General features: G+C 36.1%; 3 protein-coding genes across 7 annotated transcripts in view; 2 read left to right on the forward strand and 1 right to left on the reverse strand.

Moving 5' to 3' along the window:
- The window catches only part of LOC109037373 (putative inorganic phosphate cotransporter), a 37,121-nt gene extending 30,336 nt beyond the window's left edge, over nt 1-6,785 (forward strand). For all 5 annotated transcript variants that reach the window (XM_019051985.2, XM_019051986.2, XM_019051984.2 and 2 more), the window contains 3 exons: nt 535-667; nt 2,851-3,092; nt 4,945-6,785. In XM_019051985.2, the coding sequence (XP_018907530.2) occupies nt 535-667; nt 2,851-3,092; nt 4,945-5,109 (540 nt within the window). In that variant the 3' untranslated portion in view covers nt 5,110-6,785. The remainder of the gene's footprint in view (nt 1-534; nt 668-2,850; nt 3,093-4,944) is intronic.
- A 949-nt stretch (nt 6,786-7,734) lies between these two features.
- On the reverse strand, nt 7,735-14,242 carry zetaCOP (COPI coat complex subunit zeta). The gene is made up of 5 exons (XM_019051991.2): nt 14,064-14,242; nt 11,180-11,425; nt 10,068-10,201; nt 8,882-8,972; nt 7,735-7,989 (listed from the first exon to the last, which is right to left on the reverse strand). Exons 1-5 carry the CDS (start codon nt 14,079-14,081, stop codon nt 7,942-7,944), a joined length of 537 nt encoding a protein of 178 aa, XP_018907536.1. The 5' UTR covers nt 14,082-14,242; the 3' UTR covers nt 7,735-7,941.
- A 29-nt stretch (nt 14,243-14,271) lies between these two features.
- LOC109037374 (elongation factor Tu) lies at nt 14,272-27,187 on the forward strand. The gene is made up of 9 exons (XM_019051989.2): nt 14,272-14,442; nt 15,151-15,206; nt 16,003-16,165; nt 17,127-17,293; nt 18,489-18,629; nt 20,205-20,349; nt 21,572-21,790; nt 26,061-26,355; nt 26,844-27,187. The coding sequence occupies exons 1-9, from the start codon at nt 14,403-14,405 to the stop codon at nt 27,049-27,051; spliced, it is 1,434 nt and encodes a 477-aa protein (XP_018907534.2). The 5' UTR covers nt 14,272-14,402; the 3' UTR covers nt 27,052-27,187.
- The last annotated feature ends 71 nt before the right edge of the window (nt 27,188-27,258 follow it).

Raw genomic sequence — 27,258 nt, forward strand, 5'->3', positions numbered from 1 at the left:
AACTTTATATTAATTTAATGGAATGATTGAACTGGATTTATTAGTTCTGCAAAAATAGATCAATTTGAGCTTATCTCCCATGCCAATTGAAAACTTAGTGAACTGTATTTAATTCTCTAGAGTAAATATAACGTATTCCTAAAGGATAAACAGAATTAATGGACCACTAGACAAGGCAAAAATTTAATCATTTTTATGCATTTTGCCTCTTCAAAATTTCACATAGAACTTTATTTCTGAAATTAACTCGAAACCAAGACATCAATATTTTCTTGTATCACTGGTTACGAAAACTTTGAATTTCCTGCTCACAAGAAGAACTCAAGTTGCAGACAAGAAATCAGGTATTACTTTCAATAGTTTTTGTTGCATACATTTTGTTTTATGTGATATTTTGATGAGAAAATATATGTATTATAATAATTAAATTCAATCAGTCAAGTTCATTAAATCCATGAATCAATAGTTCTGTCTATTCTTGATTTTTACCTTTGACTTGTAGGCTTTTCAACTTTGATATGTATGTTTTTTCAGAATGGTCTCTTATCAGCTTTACCATTCCTTTCCATGTGGGTCTTGACTTTTCCTCTGTGTTGGATGGGAGATGTGCTTATTAGCAAAGAAATTTTAACCAAGACTGTTTCAAGAAAACTCTGGACTGCTATTGGTAATTTTTTGTTTGTTTATTTCTCCTTTTAAAACCTGTTAGACACCACTCATCAATGAAAACATTAAAATATGTAAATAAGAAAAATAACATGGTAATGATTGCATCAGAGCAGTGGGGTAAAATCCAGATCAAGGCTGTAAAGACCATCAACTTTGGACAAAATTAAGACTGTATCTAAGTGTAAAGTGGATGCTCTTTTATCTCATTACTTAGATGCTTGTCAACCTCTGACTGTAACTGCAATGTCAGGATGATTCTTTTTTCGACTTTAGCAAAATATTTTAGTCTCATTCCCTGAATTGGTGGCTTCTGAGAAATAGCGTAAGACAAAAAATGGTTTGTAAAGACGAATTATGTTCAGTGGTGCCTGAGAGCCTTTTTTAAGGAATTTGTGTACCTTCATTCCATTCCTAGAAATTTTTCTTTTGGGATTTTGAATCGTCCCTTAAGTGCTCCTGATACTGATGAAATATACTCTGTGCCCTAGTGCACTTTTTTTTACAACTTTCTTGTGAGCATGGCAAAAAAATTCTCAAATTTTTGGAGGGCCCTATAGTTGCTAAAGTTTGCCGAAAGCCTTGATTTATAAAAATAGTGATTTGCTGCCATGAGATGCTTGCTTTTAGTGATAATTTAAATAGCTCAGGAGCATGTTAGTTCTTCAACATGTTTTTTTTAAATATTTTTTTACAAGATGGTATGAGAAAAATTCTCAGAATTTCGGAAAGCCTTTTTGGCCGTTTATGGCCCCTAATGTAAGCCGAAAGTGGAATGCCCCCAACTTGATCAGCGAAACATGTGTTTTTTCTGATATTAGGTGCCTGCTGAAAGAGATGAGCTAAATTGTCCAGGGACATCAGTATTTATCCCTTAACACACTTTCGTGGGATGGTAATTGGAAAATTCTGAGAATATTAGAAGGTGTTTGTTTGGCCTGAAAGTTGGTTGAAAGTGTAATAGACAAAGAAAGAACTATTGGATTGCAATTTTTTTCTACTCACAAGCACTTTAAATTCAAGTTTTTTTCACCTAAGATTGCTAGACTTTAACCTCATTTGCATTTTGATCAGTATTTGGAGTTTGTGCTATCAGAGCCTCAGAAAAATTGCAGTTGTAGAGTTAAAGTTACGACAAGAACGTAATAATAATACTACTCACTCAAGACTAAATATGGCTGATTTCATTAATCGCCATTTTGATCCATCACTGTTCAAAGTTTTGAATGTACTGTTTGTTGTTTTACTGTCATTATATAATCCTCTTCAGGTGTATTTTTAAAAATCCTCAAATTAACAGATTCAAAACAGAGGATACTTAGTGTAGGAAAAATTTATCACAGAATTATTTTATCAATATAAACAAAAAATAATTTAAGGAAAACTTCCGTCACTTGAAGGTGTGTAAAAAGTATTAACGAGTATGTGGACTGATTTTTTATTCTCAGTCAATTTAGCTTATCACTTACAGCAGGCATCAAGTAGTAGATAATAGCTAATTTTGCTGAAAAAATTGGGCGCCTACTGCTGTCAGCCATTTTAAGGGGTCAAAAACAGGGTTTTTCTAAACTCTGAGAATTTTTATGTATTTTCATATCACTTCCAATCGCAAGAAAAATTGCTCTGAGGCAAAATTTAAATCAACACCTAAAGCTGGCATCTAATGGTGGAATATCGCTACTTTCACGAATCGATTCAGAACTGTGCCGTGCTTAGCAGAAAGAAACCAAGTCACATCAGCTATTGCCAACTTTAAACGGGCAATTTAATTTTTTACAAGAGAACGTTTGTTCGGATTCTTTTGAAAATTTTAAAAAATTTGCTTCGTACTATGCAGAAAATTCATTGCAATTTGCACAAAAATCCGCACAACCGTTTTCACATTAAAAATTAAATTTCCTAATTAAAATTGACAATAGCTAATGTAGCTTGGTTCCTTTTTGTTTGACGTGGTCCAATTTCGAGTTAGGTAAATGAAAAAAAAAATTGAATGAAATTGGAATTGTGGGTTTAAAAAAATACTTAACCGTATAAATGGTTCTGAATGAATCTCCAATATGCATTATTTGGTTTGATTTTGAAAAGAATGAGGTCACTTTTCCATAAATCTGATGATGTAGTTGCATGTATACATTTTCCTCCTGTTTTTGCTATTGATCATAATTGTGTGTTTCATTTGTTCAGCATTGTCTGGAGGGCCTTTAATTTTCATAATTATGACTTGTGTTGGTAATAATCCAACAATTGTAATGGCTTTGATGGTGACAGCTGCAACATGCTTTATTTTTATCTTCATCGGCTTCAACATAAATCATCTTGACTTAACACCTAATTTTGCTGGTGTGCTAATGGGCATATGCAATGGTTTTGAAATGATTACCACAACCATTTCACCTACGACAGTTGGTTTCATGGTCTCTGATCCTGTGAGTATATTTCTTCTCAATCTTATTGCTCTCTCTCTCTCATTTCAGAGGATATCGGAAACAGCTTTAAAAACACTAAAACTAATGCATCTTTTACTTCAAGTTACTACTCACTTCAGAGAAGTGAATCTTTTTTACTGTCCGTGTATTTCTTATTGATTAGATCAGAGCGAATATCCAGATTTTGAATTTATGACTTGTGAGCATCTCCGTTTTCATCTTGTGAAAACATTTGCCCCAGGGACTCAATACATTAAATTTTTAAAACCAATTTATACAATTTTCAGAGACCCCGACATACAATAGTTCAAAAAACGTATATTACGGTCAAATAGTCTCACATGTGCGTAGATTTTACAACAGACAGATCAGTTGCGCTCAGGGTGCCAGAGTGCGAGCCAACAAAATGCGTTCACATGTTGTAAAACCTATGCGCTAGTAAGTCTAACTGTATGCAGTATACGTTCTTTGAAACCAATACCTGCCAGGGGACTCAAAAATGGGACCGCTTGGCTGCAAGGCGAATATTGAACCAATGCACTGCCACTGAAGGATACATGTCGGGCTAACAATCACTCTACCTCTCGTGAACAATCATTTAGATGGTTAGGGAATTTTAGGGGCCTAGTGACAAAAACTGGGAAGCATCAGTCAATCAACTTTCCGTGATCTGCTAATTTCTACAAACTACTTCAAAATTGGAGGTTGCCACTTCTCAGCCTTCCCTTGTCGATTGCGTGCAAAATACTTATTATTTTGCTGACATTTGTCTCGCATATCAACTGTTTTAGTTCAAAAAAATCCTTTAGGGGCATACCTTAGGGTGCGGCTTATTTTCGTCATGTCGGAAAATCGACAAGGTCCGGGTGGCGATCGATGATACCTATGAAAATAATAGGCTGTATACAATTTGAGCCAATTTGAAGCTTTTTTAGCTGATGCTCAAAGGGATCAGAACGAAGGGGCAAAATTACATTGGTTTAAATGGGCGGAAAAACGCCTGATCTGCGCAAATGCGTTTTTTGGATCTAAAATGAATGAAGAAAACCTGACCAATTCAGAGAGAGGCATCTAGGGGCCCATTTGAGACGAAAAAATCCCACTTTTGACCCATATGGGTGAGGGTAGGGGGATCACTCGAGTGCAAGATAAAATATATACACCAATTTCGTTCCAGGCTCGAGAAATAGTATGCGAGGTAACATTGTAAAGGGCCAAGTATAGTTCTCAAGGGCTAAAATAACTATTATACTTTATTTCTCATCAAGTTGTGAGATAAATTTGCCTCTTCAACTTTGGAACACTTATTTTGAGTTCGATCAGAAGCGAATTCTTAGCTCCGGGCGCGGCGCCTCAAAACCGGCTACGCCGTGACCCCCCTGTGCCCACTCATGGGTCAAAAGTGTGATTTTCTCGTTTCAAATGGGCCCCTAGATGCCTCTCTCTGAGTTGGTCAGGTTTTCTTCATTCAAGCGCATTTTAGATCCAAAAAACGCATTTGCGCAGATCAGGCGTTTTTCCGCCCATTTAAACCAATGTAATTTTGCCCCTTAGTTTTGATCCCTTTGAGCATCACTAGAAAAGCTTCAAATTGGCTCAAATTTTATACAGTCTATTATTTTCGTAGGTATCATCGATTGCCACCCGGACCTCGTCGATTTTCCGACATGACGAAAATAAGCCGCACCCTAGGCATACCTATTCCATAACTTTACCCTTTAAGGCCTCTATCTATTCCTTTTTCAAATGTAAAAAATTAAGGTCCATTTCAGTACATAGTTCCAAAATTTTCCTACATATGTGTCAACCCATCATTGTTTTTACTGATAACGTTTTTTCTCTGGAATTTCAGTCTTCTATTGAGTTATGGCGAAGAGTGTTTGTGGTAACTGCTGTCATCGGGATGACATCAAGCTTAATTTACGCTGTTTTTGGTTCGGGGAAGATTCAACCCTGGAATGAGCCTTCTAAATCAAAGAACAAAATTCCATTACACATAAAACAAGCATCATCATAGTGGAAGTGCTCGAATATTTGGATCGACGTTCTTGCTGTTTTTTTTTTTTTTTGTGGTGGAATTTCACAAAATCTGAGGGCAATAAGAATAATAATGTATATCTGGTATCCATGACTGTAATAAAAAAATATGTACCTCCATTGCAACATTAGAAGAAGATTTTTGATCTGACTATGCTTCAATTTTTCAAAAAGAAAGTAACTAATATACCTCTTGGAAGTTTTTTGCAAATACTTTTGAGTGAGTAGAGAAAACCTAAGGAAAATTGAAACAAAAATTGTTGATTAGTGTTTTTTTTTTCCAAAAGGATAATACCCCGGTGAAGACTTGCAACATCACATTCGAAGGTACATGTTTTTTCAAGTCAGCCATTATAAACACATTGTTAAAGCTATTCACTGTTATGCCTTGTGATATTCCTAAAAACCTATTGTATTTTAAAATGACAACTTTTGAGGTTTCCTCGTTTTTCTTTTTTTATCAAAGTGATTTTTTTGATAATTTTGCTCACTCACAATCAGAGAAGTTATTACCAAAAGATTGACCTTGGCATTTCGTGTGTTTACATGTCTTTTTCATGAGTATTTTTCTTTAAATTTACATATGTATTGAGTTTTATGTCATCTATGAAAAGACAATTCATTTTAATACGCCACAAGCTATTTGATGCATGAGTTTTGCAGATGTAGGAATTGTGTTTTTGCCGTCTTGGAGACCCTTTTCAAATTACATCCTGCTAAAAATTAGGTTTTAAAACTTCCCTCTTCCCTTGGCATACACTTTTTGTGCAGGTCAAGCTCTCCCCTCACCGACCGTGACTTCATCCTGTCAAAAGTTGAAAATACTAAAAAAAATTCCGTTGTTCAGAACTAACATGTCGCTGAAACTGATAGTTCATAAATAACATGCAAAAAGACAAAAAACAGGAAGTAAATTTTAGCCATAAGCAACCATTTTTCAATGCTTTTCAATTGAAAACTGATGAAGTACGAGTGTCTCGAAAAAATCTGAAGGCGAAAGAGTGAATATCAATCCTTTGAATCCTGAGCATGGCTTTTAATAACAACTGCAGCAGAAACTTGCGATGACTTTGCCAAACTGTAGTTAATCTCATTATCAGCAGACAGCATCACCACAGGTAGCAATCAACCATACACCTGCTAGCTTAGAAAATATAATAAAAAGTTTAAGGCTGAGAGATTTGTCCTTCCGCTGTATAGGCAACAATTTCAGAAGAGTTGAGAAAACTCATCTGTTGGATTCAAAGGATAAATAAATATCAAATAATCTAGATTCTAAGTTGAAAATAGTGGGGAAAAACCTTGCAGCATAATGGCACACAATGCTGGACTGAACATGGTTGGCCCCTGGTCAATTTTTACTTTTTTGTTATTTTTCAGTCAGAAAATAAAATTAAGGGAGAGTTTTCTATTTTAAAAAAAAAAATAAAGTAAAGCTTGAGCCCTCAAATAAACGACTGCAAGTAGTTTGCAGTAAGAAAATTCTTCTAAAACCACTAGTGCTTGTACATAAAACTGTGATTTTATTTTTGCTCAAACAGATGGCTTCTCATGAGGCTTTTGTCTCCAAGAATTTTAGTGAGAGGGTATTGTATAATAAATTTATACATAATTGACGTAAAATGTAAAATATAATTTTTTTCATTCCTTTCAAAATGTTTTTTTATTTAATTTAGGATCAGAAAAAATTATTTTCTTAAGTGACATCCAAGAATAATTTTACCCTTTTCTTTTTTTCTTTTTGGCCCTGAGCGCATTGAAAATTGTATTATCACCTTTCAATTAGTTCAGAGTCGCTTCCACAATGGTTCCTTGATCAGCTGCTTTCTCCAGGGAGGTTCCATATGGTGTACATTGTGACTGAGGAAGTTTTTAGGATGCCCTCAACATATAATAGTGAAAAAGAAAATTTGTGGAAACTTCAAGTGAAATTCAGAAGCATAACCTTGAAAATGCATTCTTGCAAGGTATAACAAAGATATACCGCTACAAAAAACACAATTAAAAAAATATATTTTTCAAGCATTGCAAATTTTAAGGTACATCTATAACTATACCTCTAAGTTCTTACACCATGTAGAATTTGTTTACTTATATTTTGTACTTCTTACAGTTCAAATCATTGTAATATCTTACAAGAATCTGTTGCCAAAGTTATACTGCTGAATTTTATCAGAAGTTCGCAAAAACTATCCTTTTTTATGATGCTGTGTAACAGGTTTCTCAAAATCTCCCTCAGTCACAGCATAAACCATATTTAACCTCTTCTAGGAAAAGAACCGTTTTAGGAACCACTATAATTACAGCCTTTAGAAGTTTTAACATAATTATTAGTGATGTTGAGGGGAGACCCTGCTCAACTTTGCAGAAGCCAGGAAAGCACTTTGTTTACGGAACAAATAGGGAAATAATATTATCACAATAAAAGTAACTAACAAACCCTGTTTCAAATATGCTCAAACCCTTTTCATCTGTGTACATGCATAGCTGTTGCGGTATCGGCATGAACAGGTGAAAAAGGTAAACTTTTCTGAAACAAGAGGAACCCTCTCAACAGTAAAAACAGATATGATCAATACACCATTCAAGGAAGGAAACTCGGATCTTCAGGATGGAGAGACTTTTATTTTTTCCATAAATACAGACAGCCTAAAAATATATCTGCTTATTTATTTCATTTTTTTTTACTTAACCACACACATATTTTTAGACAACATAACAAGTAAATATAATAGATTTAAAAAAACAATATAAATGGGATTTAAAAACTGTACAATATGAGATTTTTAATCTTATCTGTACTTGTGGAAAGCTATTTTAGTAGAGACCACTTGAGCTGTTCTTTTGCAGTTTGAAACACCTGAAAATCAGAAGTCAGCAGACATTAAAATAAAATATACCCCAGCCAATAATATCATTTAAGAAGCTTGATAGAAAAACTTCATTACATAACTTAGAGCTTTCATCAGCGGAGCTAATTTTTAAGTTGAGCATATCCTTGAGCAGTACCATACAAAGCGATGACATTGCATTTAAGTTTTCCAGCAAATTATGGTCTTCCTTTCCTTACAAGGTAGGAGTGCAGAATCTATTACTGATAGCTGCTTAAATGACAGAAATCTTTGTCAATTCTTTATCAGGACATACGTCATATTTATACATCAAACTCCCTAAATTGACGTATTTCTACCAAACAGAGCTATGTGCAGGTAGAAAAATGAGGTGTGCTGGTTAGTTGAGGGCCTTAAGAATGAATGAAAATTGTAAAGCACCAGTGATGTCAGCCGTGACGACCGAGCCGACGTTCTATGGATACAAGTCTTAAACTCATGAGCCCTGTCCACACACTCTTGTCCCATGCCCTTGGCTCATGAGCCCTGCATACAGTTGGCACATAGTTCCGATTGGTGAATTTAAAATCCCACTTTTCCAATTCTTCAAAAGGAATCGGGCCCACTTTTACGTTGTTTCTTATCCAGCTCAATGCAAGCAACCTCCATCTTTCCCACTCGTACATAGTTCTGTTTGGTAGATGTATGTCCAAATTAGAGTCTTTTTCACGAAAACTAAATTTGGGATTCCACACAGCTTAGTGAGGAAATTTTTTTCTGCACCCCTGAACACAACTTGAATTTTTTCACTTAAACTGCATTAAAACGTTTAAGAGTGAGAAAGCACCTGCAGCGTATAAGAGTCTTCATTCCCAGGAGAAACAGTAGTTATGAAGCATATTCAAAAGAAAAAATCTTTACCTGAGCAACCGTCTGTTCTCCAAGAGGAATATCATCAGTCCTTACTGCTACTCTTTGCATTACAGATATAGGATCTGCTTCTAAAATAATTCTGAAAAAGAAATAAAAGAAAGTACTGAATCAAACTCAATGGAAAGTCTTTGTGATGAATGGATGTATATGAAACATATTTTTGAAATCTGGTACAGTCATTATGAAAGAACATGTTGGTTAGCAAATAATCGGTTTATTTTTTATCTGCCTCAAACATACTGTTAACTGAAAAGTTCACCTGTTATTTTCTAATGAACGGTAAATGATTGGAAGAGAACCAAAAGAAGTGTTAAGTCAGAAGCAGCTTTCAATTTCCCATTGAACAGAAGGTTTCCTAATCACTCCAAAAATGTAAGTAAAATATTGGTTTCTCACGCACCCTTATACTCGTAAGATTACTTTTCATCCACTGGATTTTTCAAGAGTTTGAATCCCTCATATCAGAAATGAAAATGATATGAGTGAAACTAAGACGTCTTTTGACTTAGTATAATCTAGTCAATTAACTACGGTTTCTTCAAATTGGCAAATATAACATGAGAATATGTAGCGAGGTTTTTTTCTAGCGGTATTCTATGATAAAATTCACTAAAAAATCCATGATTCCTTTCAGCACTTCAGCAATCTTGCTTCCTACAACCTCTCAAAATGCTTTGGGTATGTCACTTGAACGTATTTATGCTGAAAAGAACCATGTACGAATGAATAAAATCAAAAGGAACTAAGTACGTACGAAGAATTTATTTAAAGTTCCTCTTGATTTTATTCATTTTTACATAGTTCCTCTAGCATCAATGAGTTCATTTTGGTTTGATGTAACTCCCAATTACACATGTGTGCAGAAATGTCAGAGCCACCCACACGGAAGTATGTAATGGGGAAACCCCTAAGGGAATGGAAAAAACAGGGAGACCACTGTTAGCGAAGGCAAAATTAGCTCATCTAATTTGACTGAATATTACGGTTCTATGACATCGAACAGTAGAAAAGTCCAACTGTGGATATAAAGGTATTTTTATTAGTCTTCAGGAGGAAATGATTATTAATTTAGGTTAAAAATGGGGTAAGGCTAGGAACTTTCTGCACCCTTAGGATTACATTTATTGAAAGGAGGATACAGTGGGATTAAAACTGTAATTTTAACATTTCTCACCCTCCATCACATATTTCATCCATGGCTAGCATTACTATATCTAGATTTTCCATTACATTCCTTTTTTCTACGTTCTTCCTCAAAATCTGGTTAACTGAGTCAAAGAGACACTGCAGCACACTCATCAATATGAGCTGAAAAATCATAGGGAAAAAAATTATGAACATTTAAATGAATGGAACATTACAATGGTCCTCAATGAACCTTTTCAGATTCTCAAAAAAAAAAAACAAAAAAAAAAAAAAAAAAAAAAAAACAAAAAAAAAAAAAAAAACACCCAGACACAATATAAAAAAGAGATCAACTGCGGTAAATAAATTAAAATATCAACAAGTTTCGTATTAGTGGTTGGAACAGTCGCATAACTTTTAACTCTGGCTTTAAAGTGAATAGGAACGCGATTTAGGCTGACATCAATCACTAACAAATGGCAGTAAGCCTGTTCCACAATTATTTTTTTCAAAAGCGCTTACATCACTGGCGCTAAAATTGTAATCTCTCCTTCAGAATACGGAGGCGAACATAGACTTCAGAACAATAATGATACTGTAATAAATAAGATTAGATTGAGGCACCATGTTAGAAATAAGACTTGGAAGTCTTTTGGGAGAAATTGTGGGAGAGCTGAAGAAAATAGAAAAATTTTGAGAAGTCGAAAGAGTGTGTATTGAATTTTGAAAAAGATGAAATTACAAGAGAAGTCACACTATAAACTAAAGTACGCTAGAAGGGTTTGATAGACTGTAAAATGTATACACATGGGTCAGGGATGGAAAAGACCTGGAATATTGGGCAGCACTTGCTTGTATAGACTTGATGACGTCACGGGTGGGGATACTTCAAGTCTATACGTGATTGGCTGGCTATAATCAGTGGAGCTATCAGTTGCAAGTCTAGTCATTAATTTTATAAGATGACTTTTTTATGATGGCTAGATAATAGGAGTGAAAATACGAAAAATGAACAGAATCCAGCCATCCCTATTGACTAGTCTGAAATGAAAATTAAAATTGAGAATTTAAGGCAAAAATATGAGAAAGTGTTGATAGATACTTTACGTAATTATTGGGGAACTTGAGTCTGGTTATAAAGTCTTTAATATTGCGACTTACTTCATTTTCATGTGATGAGCCCATCACATAGAAGAAGAGATCAACGTTGCTTTTGTACACACAAGTTAAACCATCTAACATAATAATTTCTGCATTTGCACGGTGGGTCTTATTGAAGAGATTTTTTTCAAAAGCCCTCTGTTCTTTTGCAGTTGGGAATGTGGATGGATTATAATATTTTGCAAGTATACGGTTCCCGTCATTGTCCAAAATTGCCATACCTTTGATGGTATATAAAGTGGGCTCCTGAAAAATCAAACAAAGTTTAATGAGAAAACTAATTTCACTTACCTGAACATATAAAATATACAGATGGATCAAATCAAACTAAGCATTCTAATTCGATTTGTTCTTAAACTGTGATATTTTTGGTTGTCATGCTAATAATGGCCACGGTCCAAAACGCGTCCGGTTTGAATGAAAAATTTCCATATTGAAATATGCTTGTTATAATGGGCTTTTTGATCCTTTAGTAAACTTATCCGATAATATTAGGTTGTGCTTACTGAACACAACTCAATAGTCTTATGAACCTCTAGAGGCCAATGAGAATCAGAAAGAAATGTTAGGCATGCGTATAAGATAATTGATGACATGCGCGTGACTAATAAAATATTAGAATTATGTTTCCCCTAACGAGTACGTCAAATTCTGTAAAAAGCAGACTTATTTCACCTGTACAAGGCAGACGAAACTTACCATTTTTTGTAAAATTTGACAAGCAGTGTTCCAAACTCATCTATGAAATTTAGAAGCCATGAGGCCCATCCCGCCCGATTTTTAAGGGCCAAAGGCCAAATTTTAAAAGGCTGGAAAGTTGCACACGAGCTGGCTTTTTGCTAGTTCAATCTAGTGCCAAGCGTTGAAATTTCGAAACATCAACAAACAGAAAAATTAGGATTTCTTGGGAGGGTTTCGAGGCCGTGTTGGCGCAGAGCCTTCATATTGTAGGCACCATGACTGATTATTTAGGCGCATTTGGCGTCTGTAGGTTTGAAGCACTATGAACAAGCATATCAGTAAAGACATACTTAATATTATTAAAATTATATAATTTAACAGAGTGTGTATGCAGGGTTCTCAGTTATTTTATTTCATGCTTGTGTAAGCTGGGGTCATGCGGTACTTCAGATAGAGTCCAAAAATTTGGCTGTTTGACATCAGGTAATATTGTCTCCAAATAGTTTGCAACAGTTATCTTTCACGAATCAACATCAGAATATTAATACTTGCAGGGAAGTGCTAGATGAGAAAATTGTTTCTGTTCTTACTGCACTTTAGGCGGCTGCTCTCCCTTCCGTGGAGTAAATCTGCCCCAATAGAGACTTGCTTCTGACAGAAAAATTTCACGGCCTTATGAGATTCCATTGCAAATGGAGAGCACTATGCCAACAAAGCTTTAATAGAGCATTTGCTCATCTGGGAAGAAGACAAGCCTTGGTCTCTAAAAGCAATGCCAAACTGAATTCCCAGACATGCAATTGCTCTCAGAAGCATCAGTACTATGTCATCTCATTACTGATGAGTTTTAGCTTGCTTTTTTCCACAACTTCAAGCGTCAACAAATTAACGGTGTAAGTCTGCACTCACATAACTCGGTTTGCGACGTCGCAGACTTCCTATCATACTTTATTTTTTAAACGGAAAACTACTCAACGGCAATTCTTTAAGACCGCTGTGATTTTTCTTCTCTATGCGAAGAAAATTCTAGAAAAACTTCAAGAAATGATGCCAATTTGTTCTCCGGAAGAGGTTCGGTACTCGGGCTCCTTTTTAGACCCATCAACGGTACTCCCTATGCAGTTCGGTACTCGGGCTCCTTAATTTAAACTTATTTAGAAGAACATACGATGCCCGTAATCAATCACAAACACATTTTGAATGAAATTTACTTTGCCGAGATGGTTTCCGGAGTTCACGTAAAGTGGGGCTATTTTCACATACCTACGCTTAATTGGACTGCATTTTGCAATTTGGACCTATAAATTCCGGCCCGGTTTAAAAACAACGTACGTGCCATTAGTTTCCCTATGCACATAAGTGTTTTTTCAGATGAGCCAGAATTTATGGGTCCAAATTGCAAAATGTAGTCCAATTCTCAGCGTAATTTTTCAATTTCCGTTTCCGGTCGCAATTGCAAATGTCGCGCACACTCCCCCAATACCTGTTTAATTTTAATCCTTAATTGATTTTAATTTTCGTGTTTTCACACGAGAAAAAAAGTTCTTCTCATTATTAAAAGAATTCTTTGTTATTCGTTACTGCTCACGATGTTGTCGTGTATTCTGTAATAAAAAGTATTATTTAGAGGAAAAAATGAAATATAAATTAATCTAACCTAATCTAACCTAACCTTACCTAACCTAACCTAACTTACCCGAGCATTGCCTTACGTAGCCCAACCTAAGGTAACTTACCTGACGTAACGTAACGTAACCTAACCTACAGGACTACAAGTTAGGTCGCTTCGCGACCTAACTTGTGGGCCCGTAGGTTAGGTTACGTTACGTTACGTCAGGTAAGTTACCTTAGGTTGGGCTACTCAGGCTTGTGGATATTGGGTTTACGTAGGCGCCGCGTCAAGTCATGGCGTATGTTCTTCTAAATAAGTTTAAATTAAGGAGCCCGAGTACCGAACTGCGTAGGGAGTACCGTTGATGGGTCTAAAAAGGAGCCCGAGTACCGAACTACACCCTGTTCTCCTTTAAAAAAATAACTTAGAGGCGGAGATTTTCAGACACCCTAAACAAGTTATGTGATTGCCGTCTTACACTGTCGAATGCTTGACTTCCATCAAGCTAAAGCCAAGACTGGGATGAGTTGGCTGCCATTCTTGCCGTACCAAAGCAATATATGGATGAGTAGAATGTATTCAAACACTTACAAGTAAAAGGCTGTCCATCCTTATATTACAAACTTCAAAATAATGTGAAAGGGAATGAATTTTTAAAGAATATTCTAAAAATCTTCGACTGTATGCTTGGCATTAGGTGCCTGATGCCATATCACAACAAATTTCATCAAAACAAACACTTAACCTAAAAAGAATTATGCGGCGACAAAGTGCATCATTCACCATATGATTCACCATTCAACTTTCATCAAATTTGTTTGCTAGAAACTCCGATAAGTGCAAAAAACTTGGGAAAGTGTAGTTTTCTTTCGCTTATCACAGGCTAAGAAAGCGATTTTTCCTCGGATAGTTTTTGTGCCATTCTCCAGTATGGCATCTCTAATGTCCGCGAAATTAATCGTGAACACAGGTAAATTTCAATTGCTCTTTCACCCGGTGCATTCCGAAGTCTCCACCTTGCCTGTGATACCTGCAGACCATGCTGTAATCTGTGTTAATTATGGCGACTCGACCCATCTTTCTACCGAAAAACTTTTCATGTAATCTTCAACATTAAAGCCATGAATAATTGTTTACCGCATGCCTTGAGAACTCATCATTCTCTTTATCGGCCGCTTCATTTGCTCTCACATTCTCCTCCTGTTTGCTAGCTCAGCCGTAGGCCTAGTTTGCGTTAGTAGTTATTGGTACTCATGAGGGAGGCTCAAGCTCACTTTTGAAGTTTTCATTTTCATATTATATGTATGTACGTTATTACATATCGTTTACATAGCAACATGTTGGCGGAAATTGATTAACTGAAGTCCCTATAGAGTCACTGAGTAGCATGGCTGCTCTATAAGAATTGGCTTACTGGTACTATGATCAAGTTAGTATTCTGGATCAGATTAATTGACATTGATAAGGACCACACACTAAAATATGACTGTACTTCATTATTGTTAATTAGACACAAAAAATCAACCAAGTCATGTATCAGTCAAGATACTTCAGCGAGCTACCAAGCTTCTCGCGCATGAAATGAAGTTCATTTCCCTAATCTATCACTTCCAAAATTCAAGGATGAGGATGCATTTGATATTCTGCGTAAGCTAATTCTTAACTTCATATTTTTCAGCGTCGTGCCGTTCTGTGAAGCAGTTACTTTTCAGCAGAGATATCTCTATTTATTCGGTATGCCTCTTCCTCAAAATTATCTTTTATTTTCATTAAGTATCATAACTGAAAGAACATAAATTTTTTGCTCTCAGGCGGTATGCACAAAGAAGATGAATGAATCTGAGAGTGGATCTCTTCAGTGTCATGCCTCTCAGCAGCCACTATTCTGTGGAAGTGTTCTTGCTGTTTTAATCTTTTTTAAATTCTCGGGGGTTTTATCCCTCATGAATCTGAGACCTGAATTTTTAGATACATCATGAAACTCTTCATCTGAAATCTTGTTCAATACTCCATGCTTGTTCTAAAATAATCATATGATGGCTTGACCAAGAAGTTTTTACTTTGTGGTAGTTTTGAGAACAGTTCATTATTTCAGTTGATTAGATTAGATTTATTTATTCTGAAAAAAAAACACGAATAATTACAAAAATGTTCTATCTCCACCCTGAGCCTAGCTCGTTTTGTGGAGTAGCAACTTGAAGTACAACTGTTGAGAGTTAAAATACCTAGAAAGAAACATCAGTATTGAAAGCACCCTTCACACACCTTTTTCCTGGTATTTTGGACAAGCACATCAGAGACCAGAATAAAGTTTGTATCTAATTAATTTAAGGCTATATTAATATTTGTACTTACAATCATTTGACAGAGGTGCAAGTAAAGTTTGCTGTCAAATTTATATTTGACTCTTTGCTTCAAAGTGTGGCTTTTTTCAACTTAGTTGCGTTCATTTATTTTCCTATTCGTGGTTTTGTAAAAAAATGTTCAACAATATAACCGCATCTTTTTCTCTCTTCTATCTCCCCAACAGAATTTCAGTGGAAAAGTCCTGAACGTCTCTTTGCCTTGCTTGTCATTATCGCGGCACTTCGCAGAAAAACTTGTTTACGCCAGAGAAAAGCCTCATGTTAATGTTGGAACTATTGGTCATGTTGATCATGGAAAAACAACCCTAACTGCAGCCATAACTAAAGGTTTGCAATTTTCAGTTCAGTCCAATTTTAACATTGTCAGTTTTTCCTATTGAGAATCAACCGCTCTTTCTCTCTCTCTCTCTCTCTCTCCTCCCTGCCCTTCCTCCTTAATATACTGATTTAGTGGCTACGTCATGGTTCAATTGTAATCAAAGACATAACCCTGTCTGTGACTTGCGTCATGGTAGTAAAGTGCATCTAAGTGTTTCTTGAAATCAAAATTTCTTGTGTTTAATAAGTCCTTCATTAATTTATGACCTATTAATGACTAAATTGTATAAATTAACACAATTATCTCAAATCGAATTTTTATGTTGTGAGGTTATGTTTCTTTGTTCTGATTCAAATCAATGCGATCAATGATGTAGCCACCAAATCAGTCTATTAGAGTTTAGACTCGAAAATCGATAAACGATTTTCTGATGAAGATTAAAGAGAAAACAAGAACAGCAATTGCGGGCTGAGTGGCGTCCCCTACTTTTATGAGTCGTCTCTGATTAGCTGATCTGCCTGGTGCCCACTTTCTGGGGCCCTTATGGAAAATAACACGGGGTTCATTTTTTATCTAAAATATCTTGCAAAGAAGGAAAAATTTATGCGTCGGAGATTTTAGAAATTGAATCTTCAGATTTTTCTAAAGAGATTGATGGGTAAATCATGACACTTTTTTCTCAAACACACCGAACAGTTCAACCTGGAATTTCATTTCTTTAACTTGAAATACCTATGACACTTAATGTAAAGAAATTTTAAATTTTCTTACTGTTTTTTTATTTACTGTTTTTGTTTGGGATTTCAGGGATATATCTGGGATTTTTTTTTCTTAGAAAATTGCCAGATACCCTGGAAGCAAGTTTTGTCGAATTTTTTAGTTCCGGCAAAAAAATAGATCCAATATTACAAAATGGAAAATTAAAAGTATTATAACAATTCATTTCTGTTGCATTCTCTCTTATTATAGTTCTTGCGGATAAAAAACTTGCCAAAGCTCAAACCTATGAAGATATTGACAAAGCCCCAGAAGAGAAAGCTCGTGGAATAACCATCAACTCTGCTCATGTTGAATACAACACGGAAAACAGGCACTACAGCCACACTGATTGTCCAGGGCATGCTGATTATATTAAGGTACAATTTATTCTTTATCCATTTATTTATGTCTCAGGCGAATGGTCAAATCAAGCATTTCATCGAATGCCAAGGCAGATAGTTGAATTTTCTGAGTTTAGGAGGCTTCTTATGTTTTCTCAAAGACATCTCGAATATTTTGGAAGTAAAAATCTATAAAAGTACAGACTGTCATTGTATTTCCCGTTCCAAAATACTCCTCATATTTCCTCAACCATCCAAATTGTGGAAACACTTTATTTTATACAATGCTGTATATTTTGAGATAAATGTGCATTTAACAACTAGAAAAAACCTCTATATCATTGTATGAAGTAAATTATTACAGAGAACTCCTTTCTACATGATCAGAGAATTATTTTGTCCTTAGTTGGCAAAATAATCAGAATTTCAGTCTGAGGGCCGATTCTATCACCCCTAGTCAAATCTGCTTGCTACGTAACCAGAGGATAATTGTTTATCCTCTCATCAAACAAAATTCCTATCTATCAGTGCATATTATTCGTATCATTCTATAAGCAGTGATAAAACGCTACTTTGGTGTTTTTCCTCTTGTCAAATGTAACCAGCGGTTTGACCAGAGGTGATAGAACTGGCCCTAAGTAAGAATATTTGACTATTGCCTAGGCATTTTACCAAATGCCTAATTTGACTATTTGCCTGCGACATTTATACATTTCTCTATTTCTTCCAGATCATTTTGATCTGGCCCATCCTTTTCTGTACTGAATCCTCAAAACATAGGAACAGAATGAAAGACTGCATACAACTGTAAGTCAGAATTTAGCTTCTGGATGCAAGGGATGAATTTTTTATTCTAATCATGAATCATTCATTTTATTCCTGCAATCATGATTAGTTTCACAAAAATTAAAATTAATTTTATGAACACATAGTTCAGTTATATTAAATATCAAGGAAAGGAGTGTTTAAACTTGAAGAAAAATCTTTGATCTACTCGAGTTTAAATAATCAATTTCCATCGATTCACTTCACAGTTTCACTCAAAGCTTTTGAAGCTCACAAGAGCTTTTGAACTCAAATCTGATGGTATGTAATTAGTTTGTTTGGTATGTAAATTTGTATTTTGAATACAATGAACGCAATTTTTGTTTTAATGAATATACCGTATTAATATGTATCAAATTAATTTCTCACTCCCTCTTCCTTTAACATTTTTCTTTTTTTCCTTCAGAATATGATTACAGGAGCTTCCATGATGGACGGTGCCATTTTAGTAGTGGCTGCTACAGATGGTGTCATGCCTCAAACAAAAGAGCATCTTGTGCTAGCGAAGCAAATCGGAATTGAGCATTTAGTCGTGTTCATTAACAAAGTGAGTATTGAATTCAATTTTATCGAAAAGAATTCTCTAATAAGAAGTTAATAGACTCTAAATGGAAAGTTTCGATTTCAAATAGAAAGTTCTTCCAGAGAAACATAGGAAAACATGCAGCAAATTTAATTAGTAAGGTGAAACCTTGCTTGCTATATTGCTTGACCTTCGATTTAACGATTTTTTATACAACTTCAATTTCTAATAAATAGAGACAAAACATCCAAAATCAATCGTTCTCTTGAAGCCTCCAGTTTGTTTGCTGTACGTGTTGACTAGGATTAATCCTTGGTGCCTGAGACACAGCTATTACAGAGTAAATTAAAGAAAACATTAAGTTTGAGCTTCAAAAAACGGTAGACATGTGCAAGCAATTTTTGAGTTTTCTGGGGAGTAAGTTGTGGGGTTGATGCAGAAGCTTCTTATCAAAAAAATCCTAATATAAAGATAATGCTCAGAAGATGACGAGCTGTGAAACACGTCATAGTGCTGTTGCTAGTCACGTTGACTGACGAAAGCAAGACGAAAGCAAGTTAAAGAAACCAAGGGTGTCACTGCCGCAGTGGATGACGTCAAAAACCCAACTTTTCAAAGGGCAGTATCCTGGTTATTATTGAACGCAGAAAGCTGCGGTCTAGACAGATCTTATTATGTTTAGCTTATCTGCAAGAATCAAGCATCATAAAACGATTCTGTGACCAGCGCAACTGACCCATTGGCTCACCATACCATATAATCGGTAACCGATCGCTCCATTAAGAAATATGCTTCTAAAGCCATTCTAAGTACAGTTAGTTGGTTGCAACCCAAAAAAACGTCTTATCTATGATATGTGGCATTTTCGTCTAATTTTTCTAGTTGATGGATCCACAAGTCGTACCAAGACTGACAAAAGAACATGATCTAATATTTTGTGACCTCAATCCACGTAGATACAACTTTTTGGAATTTTTCTTACCCATTTTGGATTCTGGGTAGCTTAATATGATACTGTTCCTCCTACCCTACAAATTATGGCTTTTGTTGACCTTATTATACTTCTCAGCCAATTCTCTACAGGGCTTCAGTAGATTGATTGTGGAAGAACACACATTATACTCTTATTAAAGAAAATTCCAGGACATATATGCAGCATTCTGTGAAGTTCATTCGAAAATGTGTCATCATGACGTATGAGTGATGTAAGTGCGTCAGTGGCTCCAAGTCAGGTGGCTGTAGCTCCTCATATCTAAAAAAGGCTGGCAGCATGCTGGGGTAACTGAATTTTGGAGTGTTTTTCCTTCCACAATGTAGAATCAGGGTATAACACCCTCAGGTTTGGTCCAGACAGACGCAGTTGTTTCACGAACCATGATTGTTTTGCAGTTTTTCACATAGGGCTCCTCTCTTTTTTCCTTTTCTTTCAGGAGTTCTCCCATTTCATGCGATCGGCACCCAGCGAGTCGAGTGGGCAGGAAATTTCTGCACCCCTGTTAACATGAATATCTACAAATGCAAAATCATAAACTTTATCCGACTCTTGTGAATCATCCCACACAAATGCTTTGTTTTATTACATTGTGAATTCTTCTCTAGGTCGATGCAGCTGATTCTGAAATGTTGGAATTGGTTGAAATAGAAATTAGAGAGCTGCTTTCAGAAATGGGATACCCTGGAGATGACATTCCCATTATCAAAGGGTCAGCCCTCAAAGCTTTGGAAGGAACTGATCCCGACATCGGTAAGGAGAAATATTGACCATTTGATAACTCATTGGGGCTCGTTAAGTTCCATTTTATATTGTCCTTTCCTTTTGTGTGGGTATATTTCAAGTGTGAAAATATATCATGAGTGCTATGTCTCAATTGCACTAGTGATTAAATCAACCGATAGACGTATCAACGGCATGGTTTCCGCCCATATGGTAAGGCAGAAAAGCTGTTCAAAGGTCAAAGAAAGTGAGAAAATTTGAAAATTTTTTAGTCAGAGAGGAGCAAAAAGTCCGGGAATTGAACTACGAAGACATTATGAAATCCTTGCATCGTACTCACAGTGTTCCAAATTTCTACTTAATTATTAACAGACATCAACTTTGCTTTTCCCAAAACTTGAGATGTCGTCAACAGTTGAAGTTTATGCCGTCGTTTCTGCCTATTAGGTTCATCAATCAGCAATACTAAGACTTGTGGTGGCTCTTGCATATCAAAACCAATACGCATAAGTGATGCAGCCAAGGTGGCAATACAGGTGAAGTCTTGCCGAAGAATCACTTTGCTATGACTGAACTTTGTCAGAATTTTTTTTTAATGATCAGGCTTATTTTTTATTGAACTCTTAATGAGGCTCATCACCGGTGGGGTACCTGAATATAAACAACTGAATCATGTTATTTTAGAAGAGAAAGTCCACCAATTCTGGAGCTCTAGCCTCATCAATCGATAAAGCTAGCATGGCACACAGGTGTTTTAAATTTTGCCTTTTTTGCATGCTGAAATATCAAATCAATTTCAGCATGCATCATGTAAAAAAGCGAAAGTCTGAGTACTCGTATACCCTGCTGGACACCATAAACAATGAAAATCAGGGCTCATGAGTTTTTGGACTTCTGCCCCTCCCAAAATAAACACAATTTCATGAAATGCAAAAGTAAACTACATTATTTTCAGACTCAGTTGTCTAAACTTGCATCCATGACAATCAATTGATGATCGATTGAATCTACATATGGTTTCTAAACAAATTTACATGATCAAAACTTTAATTTTAGCAAAATCTCTATTCAGTAGTTTTTTCTTCTTTCTTGGATTTTTTTTTCCACTATGATTCAATAATCATAGTGGAAAAAAAATCCAATATGCATTCTTCTTTTTTTAAACGTAGAACTTTTTTGTTGTGAAGTGTTTTATGTCTTGCACTCAAATGTTGTGTCTAATTTTTTTCTTGTGTATTTTTAATTTCTGTAGGTTCAAGTGTCATTTTAAAACTAATGGAAGAAATAGATCGATACATCCCGATCCCAATAAGAGATTTAGACAAACCTTTCAGATTTCCAATTGAGCAAACCTATCAAATCCCAGGAAGAGGTACTGTTTGTACTGGAAGAGTTGAAAGAGGAAAAATCAAGAAAGGCATGGAATGTGAAATTCTTGGATATGACAAAGCACTCAAAACAACTATCACAGGTTTGCTTCAAGTTCAATTCTAAGAAAAAAGCATAACAGATTTTAATTCAAAATAATCTCCAGAAGCTATCCATTTATGTTCCTTTTCAAAGTTTCTAGAGGTTCAACGACTACTGGTCTTATTGGACTGTGGTCTTTTTCCCCCCTCATCATTTTCAGCAAAGCAGCTTTTTCTTTAGATCATCCGACGTTTGAACCCATGCACAATCATTATTTTGTGACCCCTCAAATCTCCCTTGTACTTGTAAGCCCGTGAAATATAAGCGCACTGGATGAAGAGCAGATCCGGATTGTAAGGCCGGAAGAGTGGGCTCATCCAAACACTTGAACAGACTGACTAACGCCTGAAAGTAGGCAATCAGCTGGGCCGAGCAATGGTCGCTTGGCAGGTAGGCAATCTGTGACAGTGAGTGCGAAGTCTTCTCAGTTTGCACTCGAGGGACAGTGAAGACCTTCAAGGGATACCCTTAAGGCTTGCTTAAGCGGATCACTTTCGGCATATATCACTACGGAACGATTGAAGGTTTGCTCCTTGCAGTGCTGGCAAGCTGCCAAGCATGGAAACCACTGTGCAGTCAACAGTGCTACTGCTGAACGGTGAAATGGCTGGATGCAAACAGGAGCCTTGCACTGTGTTGGTGATAAGCTAAGCTCCTTACAGGTCTTGGTCCAAGATGTAGTAACCGTGTTTGGTTTGGTGGTGATGTCCTGGTAATGATTCAAGTGTATCTGGAATTATTATGAGAAGGTGATACAGCTAAGCTGAAGCAACTGTGTGGGGAGTACTCTTATTTAGAGCATGAAGTCTACAGCGTAGGTGTACAGCAGATCAAGGTTCTCATGGGCCGCGCCGCTGGGAGGTCGTCTAAATTGAGTGATGAGGAAAATTGGCGGAATGTCTTAAAGTGGGTGCATTAACGCTATCTAGCAGATAGCGGACATTGCGACGCCGCAAGATAGGGCGCGAGGAAGAGCGCGCTTGCGGTACAGTGCTGCACACTGTGGTAATTGATGTGAAAAACTGGCAAAAACTATTTATCACTAAGTATTGCTAAGTTTTAAAAATATTTTACATCAATACTTCTTTTTAAGTGATAATATGCAAAATTCAACCAACAAACACATCATATTACAATTGGAGGATAGTTTTAAGAAAATGAAGTTCCCCAAAAAGAGCCTTTTAAAAGAAGTATCTGAGTAAAGCGGTGCATTTAGATGAGTTTCTCCCTCACCTACGATCCACTCTTCGAAACAAGGACACTATGACCTTCATTCATGTTTTTTTTTTTTATCAAACAGCGCAAGTCTTTTCAAAATTTGTGACAAAACAACGGATCTCTCACATTGAAGAGTAATTGGATTGCATTTAGCGAGAAGGAACCAGCATGATAACAGTGTTTTCAAAATCGTGCAACTTCTTTCTGTTTAAAAATACCCAATATCTGTTCATTATTTAAATTTACACAATTACTTTCCTTTATAATTAACAATTTGTTGGTGGTAGGCAAAAACTATTTGCAATTCTGAGAGATTTTCCAGATATTTATGAAGAAGCAACATTTTTACAACACTATAAGTCCATTAGGAAAGTTGAATGTGATAATCTTTGCCAAACAGAAAAGAGAGCTGTCTGCGTTGCGGACAGATTCCCCTGATTCGCTCTTCCCACTCTGCTGTTCCCCCAACCTGATTACATTGGTCTTACTTGCTCTTATTGGAGGTTAGGGCAGAACTGTGCAACGGAGCAGCGCAAATCTAGGAAACGTTTGGGAAGTAGTGAAGCAGCTAATCAGGAGAATTCGTTGTCAGATCAGGGAATTCCAAAGAACATCTTGTTAACGAACTGACCTGGGTCCATCAACCTTACATGTAGTTACATTTCGAACCTTCTCAGTAGAGTTAAACGGAAATGGATTTTTCGCGTCTCAGGATATGGATACCAATTTTTGTGCCCAACAGGAGCCGTATACCTGATAATTCGCCGAGGTACCCAGACGGAACCGGATAAAATACAGGACCCAGATAATGCTTTTTCCCGTGAAAAAAATCTCTCGATTTTGCGCAAGGCACACTGTGAATTAGACCATCAAGACCGTCATCCACGATGTGTGTGCCTGTGTACCGGCAAGCTCCTTATTTTTCTAAGACACACGATGAGTCGGCCCGCCAAAACGAGCTCTAAAAAAAATGACTTGGCAGATGAGCAGCATAGCTTTCATTGGATTCACGGTGTGATGGGCCACAATGTGCAGGAAGAAAGATATTATCAGAAGTGTACACAAGACAAAAGTGGAAAACAGTGCTGCCAACCTGGTTGGAACAATGGTTGCCTGAGACTGGTCGTAGGGACAGAGGGGGACGGGACTAAAGCGCAAGGATTAGCCCTCGTGGGCTGTTTGAAGTTGTAAAAAAAACAATAAAAAAACTTCACACTTTTGAGAGCACCATCACCGATTGCCGGTCAGAATTCGCAGCACTTCTGCATGCCTGTCTTGATGGCAAAATTTTCGGTTAATCTCTGTTAATGAGAATCTCTAAATGAACAGAAGAAATGGATTTTTCAAAGGATCACGAACTTAATCGGCCTTTATTTCGATACTGCAATGACAAACTTCTGTGACATTACAATAATTGCGGAGTTACGCTCGGACTAAAAACGTCACCAATGGGGAACTTATACACATGTTGGTGGCATTGTTTTTTTTTGTCTCTTCCACCTGCATCTTTGTTTTTGAAAGTGAAAGATGCGGACTTAAAATTAAGAATCATGTTGTGATCATATTAATTTGCGGAACATGTACTTAATTCCGGTAATAACAAGTTTCGAAAAGTTGAACAATTACCTCGTCTAGTCAAAGTGCGCCAAAACGCATCCAAATATCACAAAAGATTTATTTAAATTTTTTCGGCCGAAAAAGCACTATCCGGCAGGTTCTAAAACCGTATAGCGCGATTATCCGGCCGGGTACGGATACCCGCAAGAATTGTATCTGGCTCCAGACGGACATCCGGAAATCCGGATAATCGCCGGATACCCGGCCCAACTCTATTTTCAGTCACAAAAGAACTTTCAGAGACCTTGGTATGGAGGGAACTTGGCTTTCATGCTATTCTTGATTCTATTAAAACCAAAAACTAATTATGGAATCTGAAAATGCATGTACTATTAAAAATGAAATAATCAGAAAAAGTCAAAATAATGACTATACTTTAATTTTATGCATCAGTCAGGGCTTCTACTACCAAGAAAAACAGGGAAAACCCAGGGAATAGAATTTTGAGGGAAAATCGAGGAAATTCGACATCGCCTTCTGGAATTTTCGCTTTTTCAAAAAAATAATTCCAGCTTTTTTAATTTCATGAATTTCTATTTTATCAATTTATACCTAATTCTTTCTACCCCTCAGTTTTTTCTGTAGACTTACCATTTTGCAAACTTACAATTTGCTGGAGTTTTCCCAAAAGTTTTGGAAGAAAAAGAATGATTGATTTCTTAGTTGAAATTTCTATCCACAATTACTAGCGTATACTGATTTCTTAGATTAATAAACATAATGAAAAACTGTGTTACAGGTTAAATGGGACTTACAATGTTGATTTTTCAATTTTCGATGCCAAAAGCTCTCTATTACTTACTCCCATGAACATTTGGTCAAAATTTGCATTATGAATAATGTTACTAGCGTTTGAAATAAATAAATTCGAAGACTGGCAACAAAGGCAGCAAACTTGAACTCTGTATTTCTCAAGTTTGCGTAGTATCATTCTTCAACTTTGAAATACTCTCGCACAGTCAATTTTTTAAAGTTCTTTGTGCCATAATCTGCAGAATTAATCTTTTTGAGATATGATAGAGTTTTCTCTTTTTTTCTTTTTCAGTCCCATTTTGCCTGACTCAATCACAATTTTTTGTCAGTTGTTCAGATGTCGAAAAATTACTATTTATCGGATTACATGAAGCAGTCAAAAATTATCATGAAATGTCTGTGAAGCATGGATTTTGGAAGTGTATTTATTTACACATGAATACAATCCAATATTTTTTAGAGTAAGATTGTGGGGTAGTGAAGTTGAACAAGAAATTTAGAGGGCCAAATTAAGTAGAGTATTAATTTTTGATGCCATCACTCAGGGAAAACACAAAGAAAATCCAGGGAATTGAAAAGTTGAAATAAAGTAGAAACCCTGATTCAGTGTGCTCTGATGTAGAAATCTACAATCTTTTATCACTTCTGTGTCATGTCATAAAGAAGTGTTTATCTTTACACAGGTATTGAAATGTTTCACAAAACATTGGAATATGCTGAAGCTGGTGATCAGCTTGGGGCATTGATTCGAGGCATCAAGAGAGATGATGTTAAAAGAGGCATGGTGATCTGCAAACCAGGAACTGCAGAAGTCAATAATCACGTTGAAGCTCAGGTATACATGTTGAAGAAAGATGAAGGTGGGAACAACAAACCTGCTCTTCCTTGGCAAAACGTTTCGATTTTCTCTTCGACATGGGATTGTACTGGCCAGTTACATCCATCCAAAGAAATGGTCATGCCCGGAGAAGATGCCACGTAAGTATCTTTTCTCTCCTTTGTATTTTCATAATGGGTCAGTTGCGCTGGTCACAAAATCGTGTTTTGAAGCTTAATCCTTGTAGATTAGCTAAAATCAATAAGATCTGTCCAAATGGCAACTTCTTACGTTTAATATTAACAGAGATATCACGCTTTGAAAAGTCGGGCTTTTGACGTCATCCACCGTGGTAGTGACACCCCTGGTTTCTTCTACCTTGCTTTCATCCGAGTTTCACATTGAACAACATAATCTTGCTTTGGTGATACGATTCGATATATTGGAATCAATTAAATAATCCAATGTGATTTTTTAGGGATAGCAAAAAAATTCCAAACCCAGCGGTGAATATCTCTCATCCAAAGTACTTGCATCAAAAAAAGAAGAAGAAAAAGAGGAATGAAAAAATGAACGAATTATGATAAGTATGATTTTCAAATCTTCTTTCATTTTCTTCTACACTCTAAACTATTGGGGTTTTTTTTAGGTTCGAGATCAGATTACTGAGGTCCATGTACTTTGAAAAAGGTCAGAGATTCACGATGAGACAAGGTTCAACAACTATTGGAACAGGTGTTGTGACCCAAACTTTACCTCCCTTAACGGACCTAGAGAAGAAACTTATTATGGAATCCAAGAAAAAGAGAGAAAAACTTCTGGCTGAACTTCAGAAACCAGACGCGCCTGCCTCCTAAATTTTCTCTCCTGTCTCATATTAGTTTAGTTTTTCTCTCTTATGTGTAAGTAATTTTTATGTACATTTAAGTTTGTTTCCCGTGTAATATCTTATTTGTGAATAAATTATTTTTTAAGTTTCATTTTTACAATGACTTTCAATTGTTGTTTTTATTATTGTTTCTTCTTTTTTCTTTTCTTTACAAGTATAATGAAATATGGAGCAA

The sequence above is a fragment of the Bemisia tabaci genome, chromosome 5 (genome assembly GCF_918797505.1).
Source record: "Bemisia tabaci chromosome 5, PGI_BMITA_v3".
NCBI lineage: Eukaryota > Metazoa > Arthropoda > Insecta > Hemiptera > Aleyrodidae > Bemisia > Bemisia tabaci.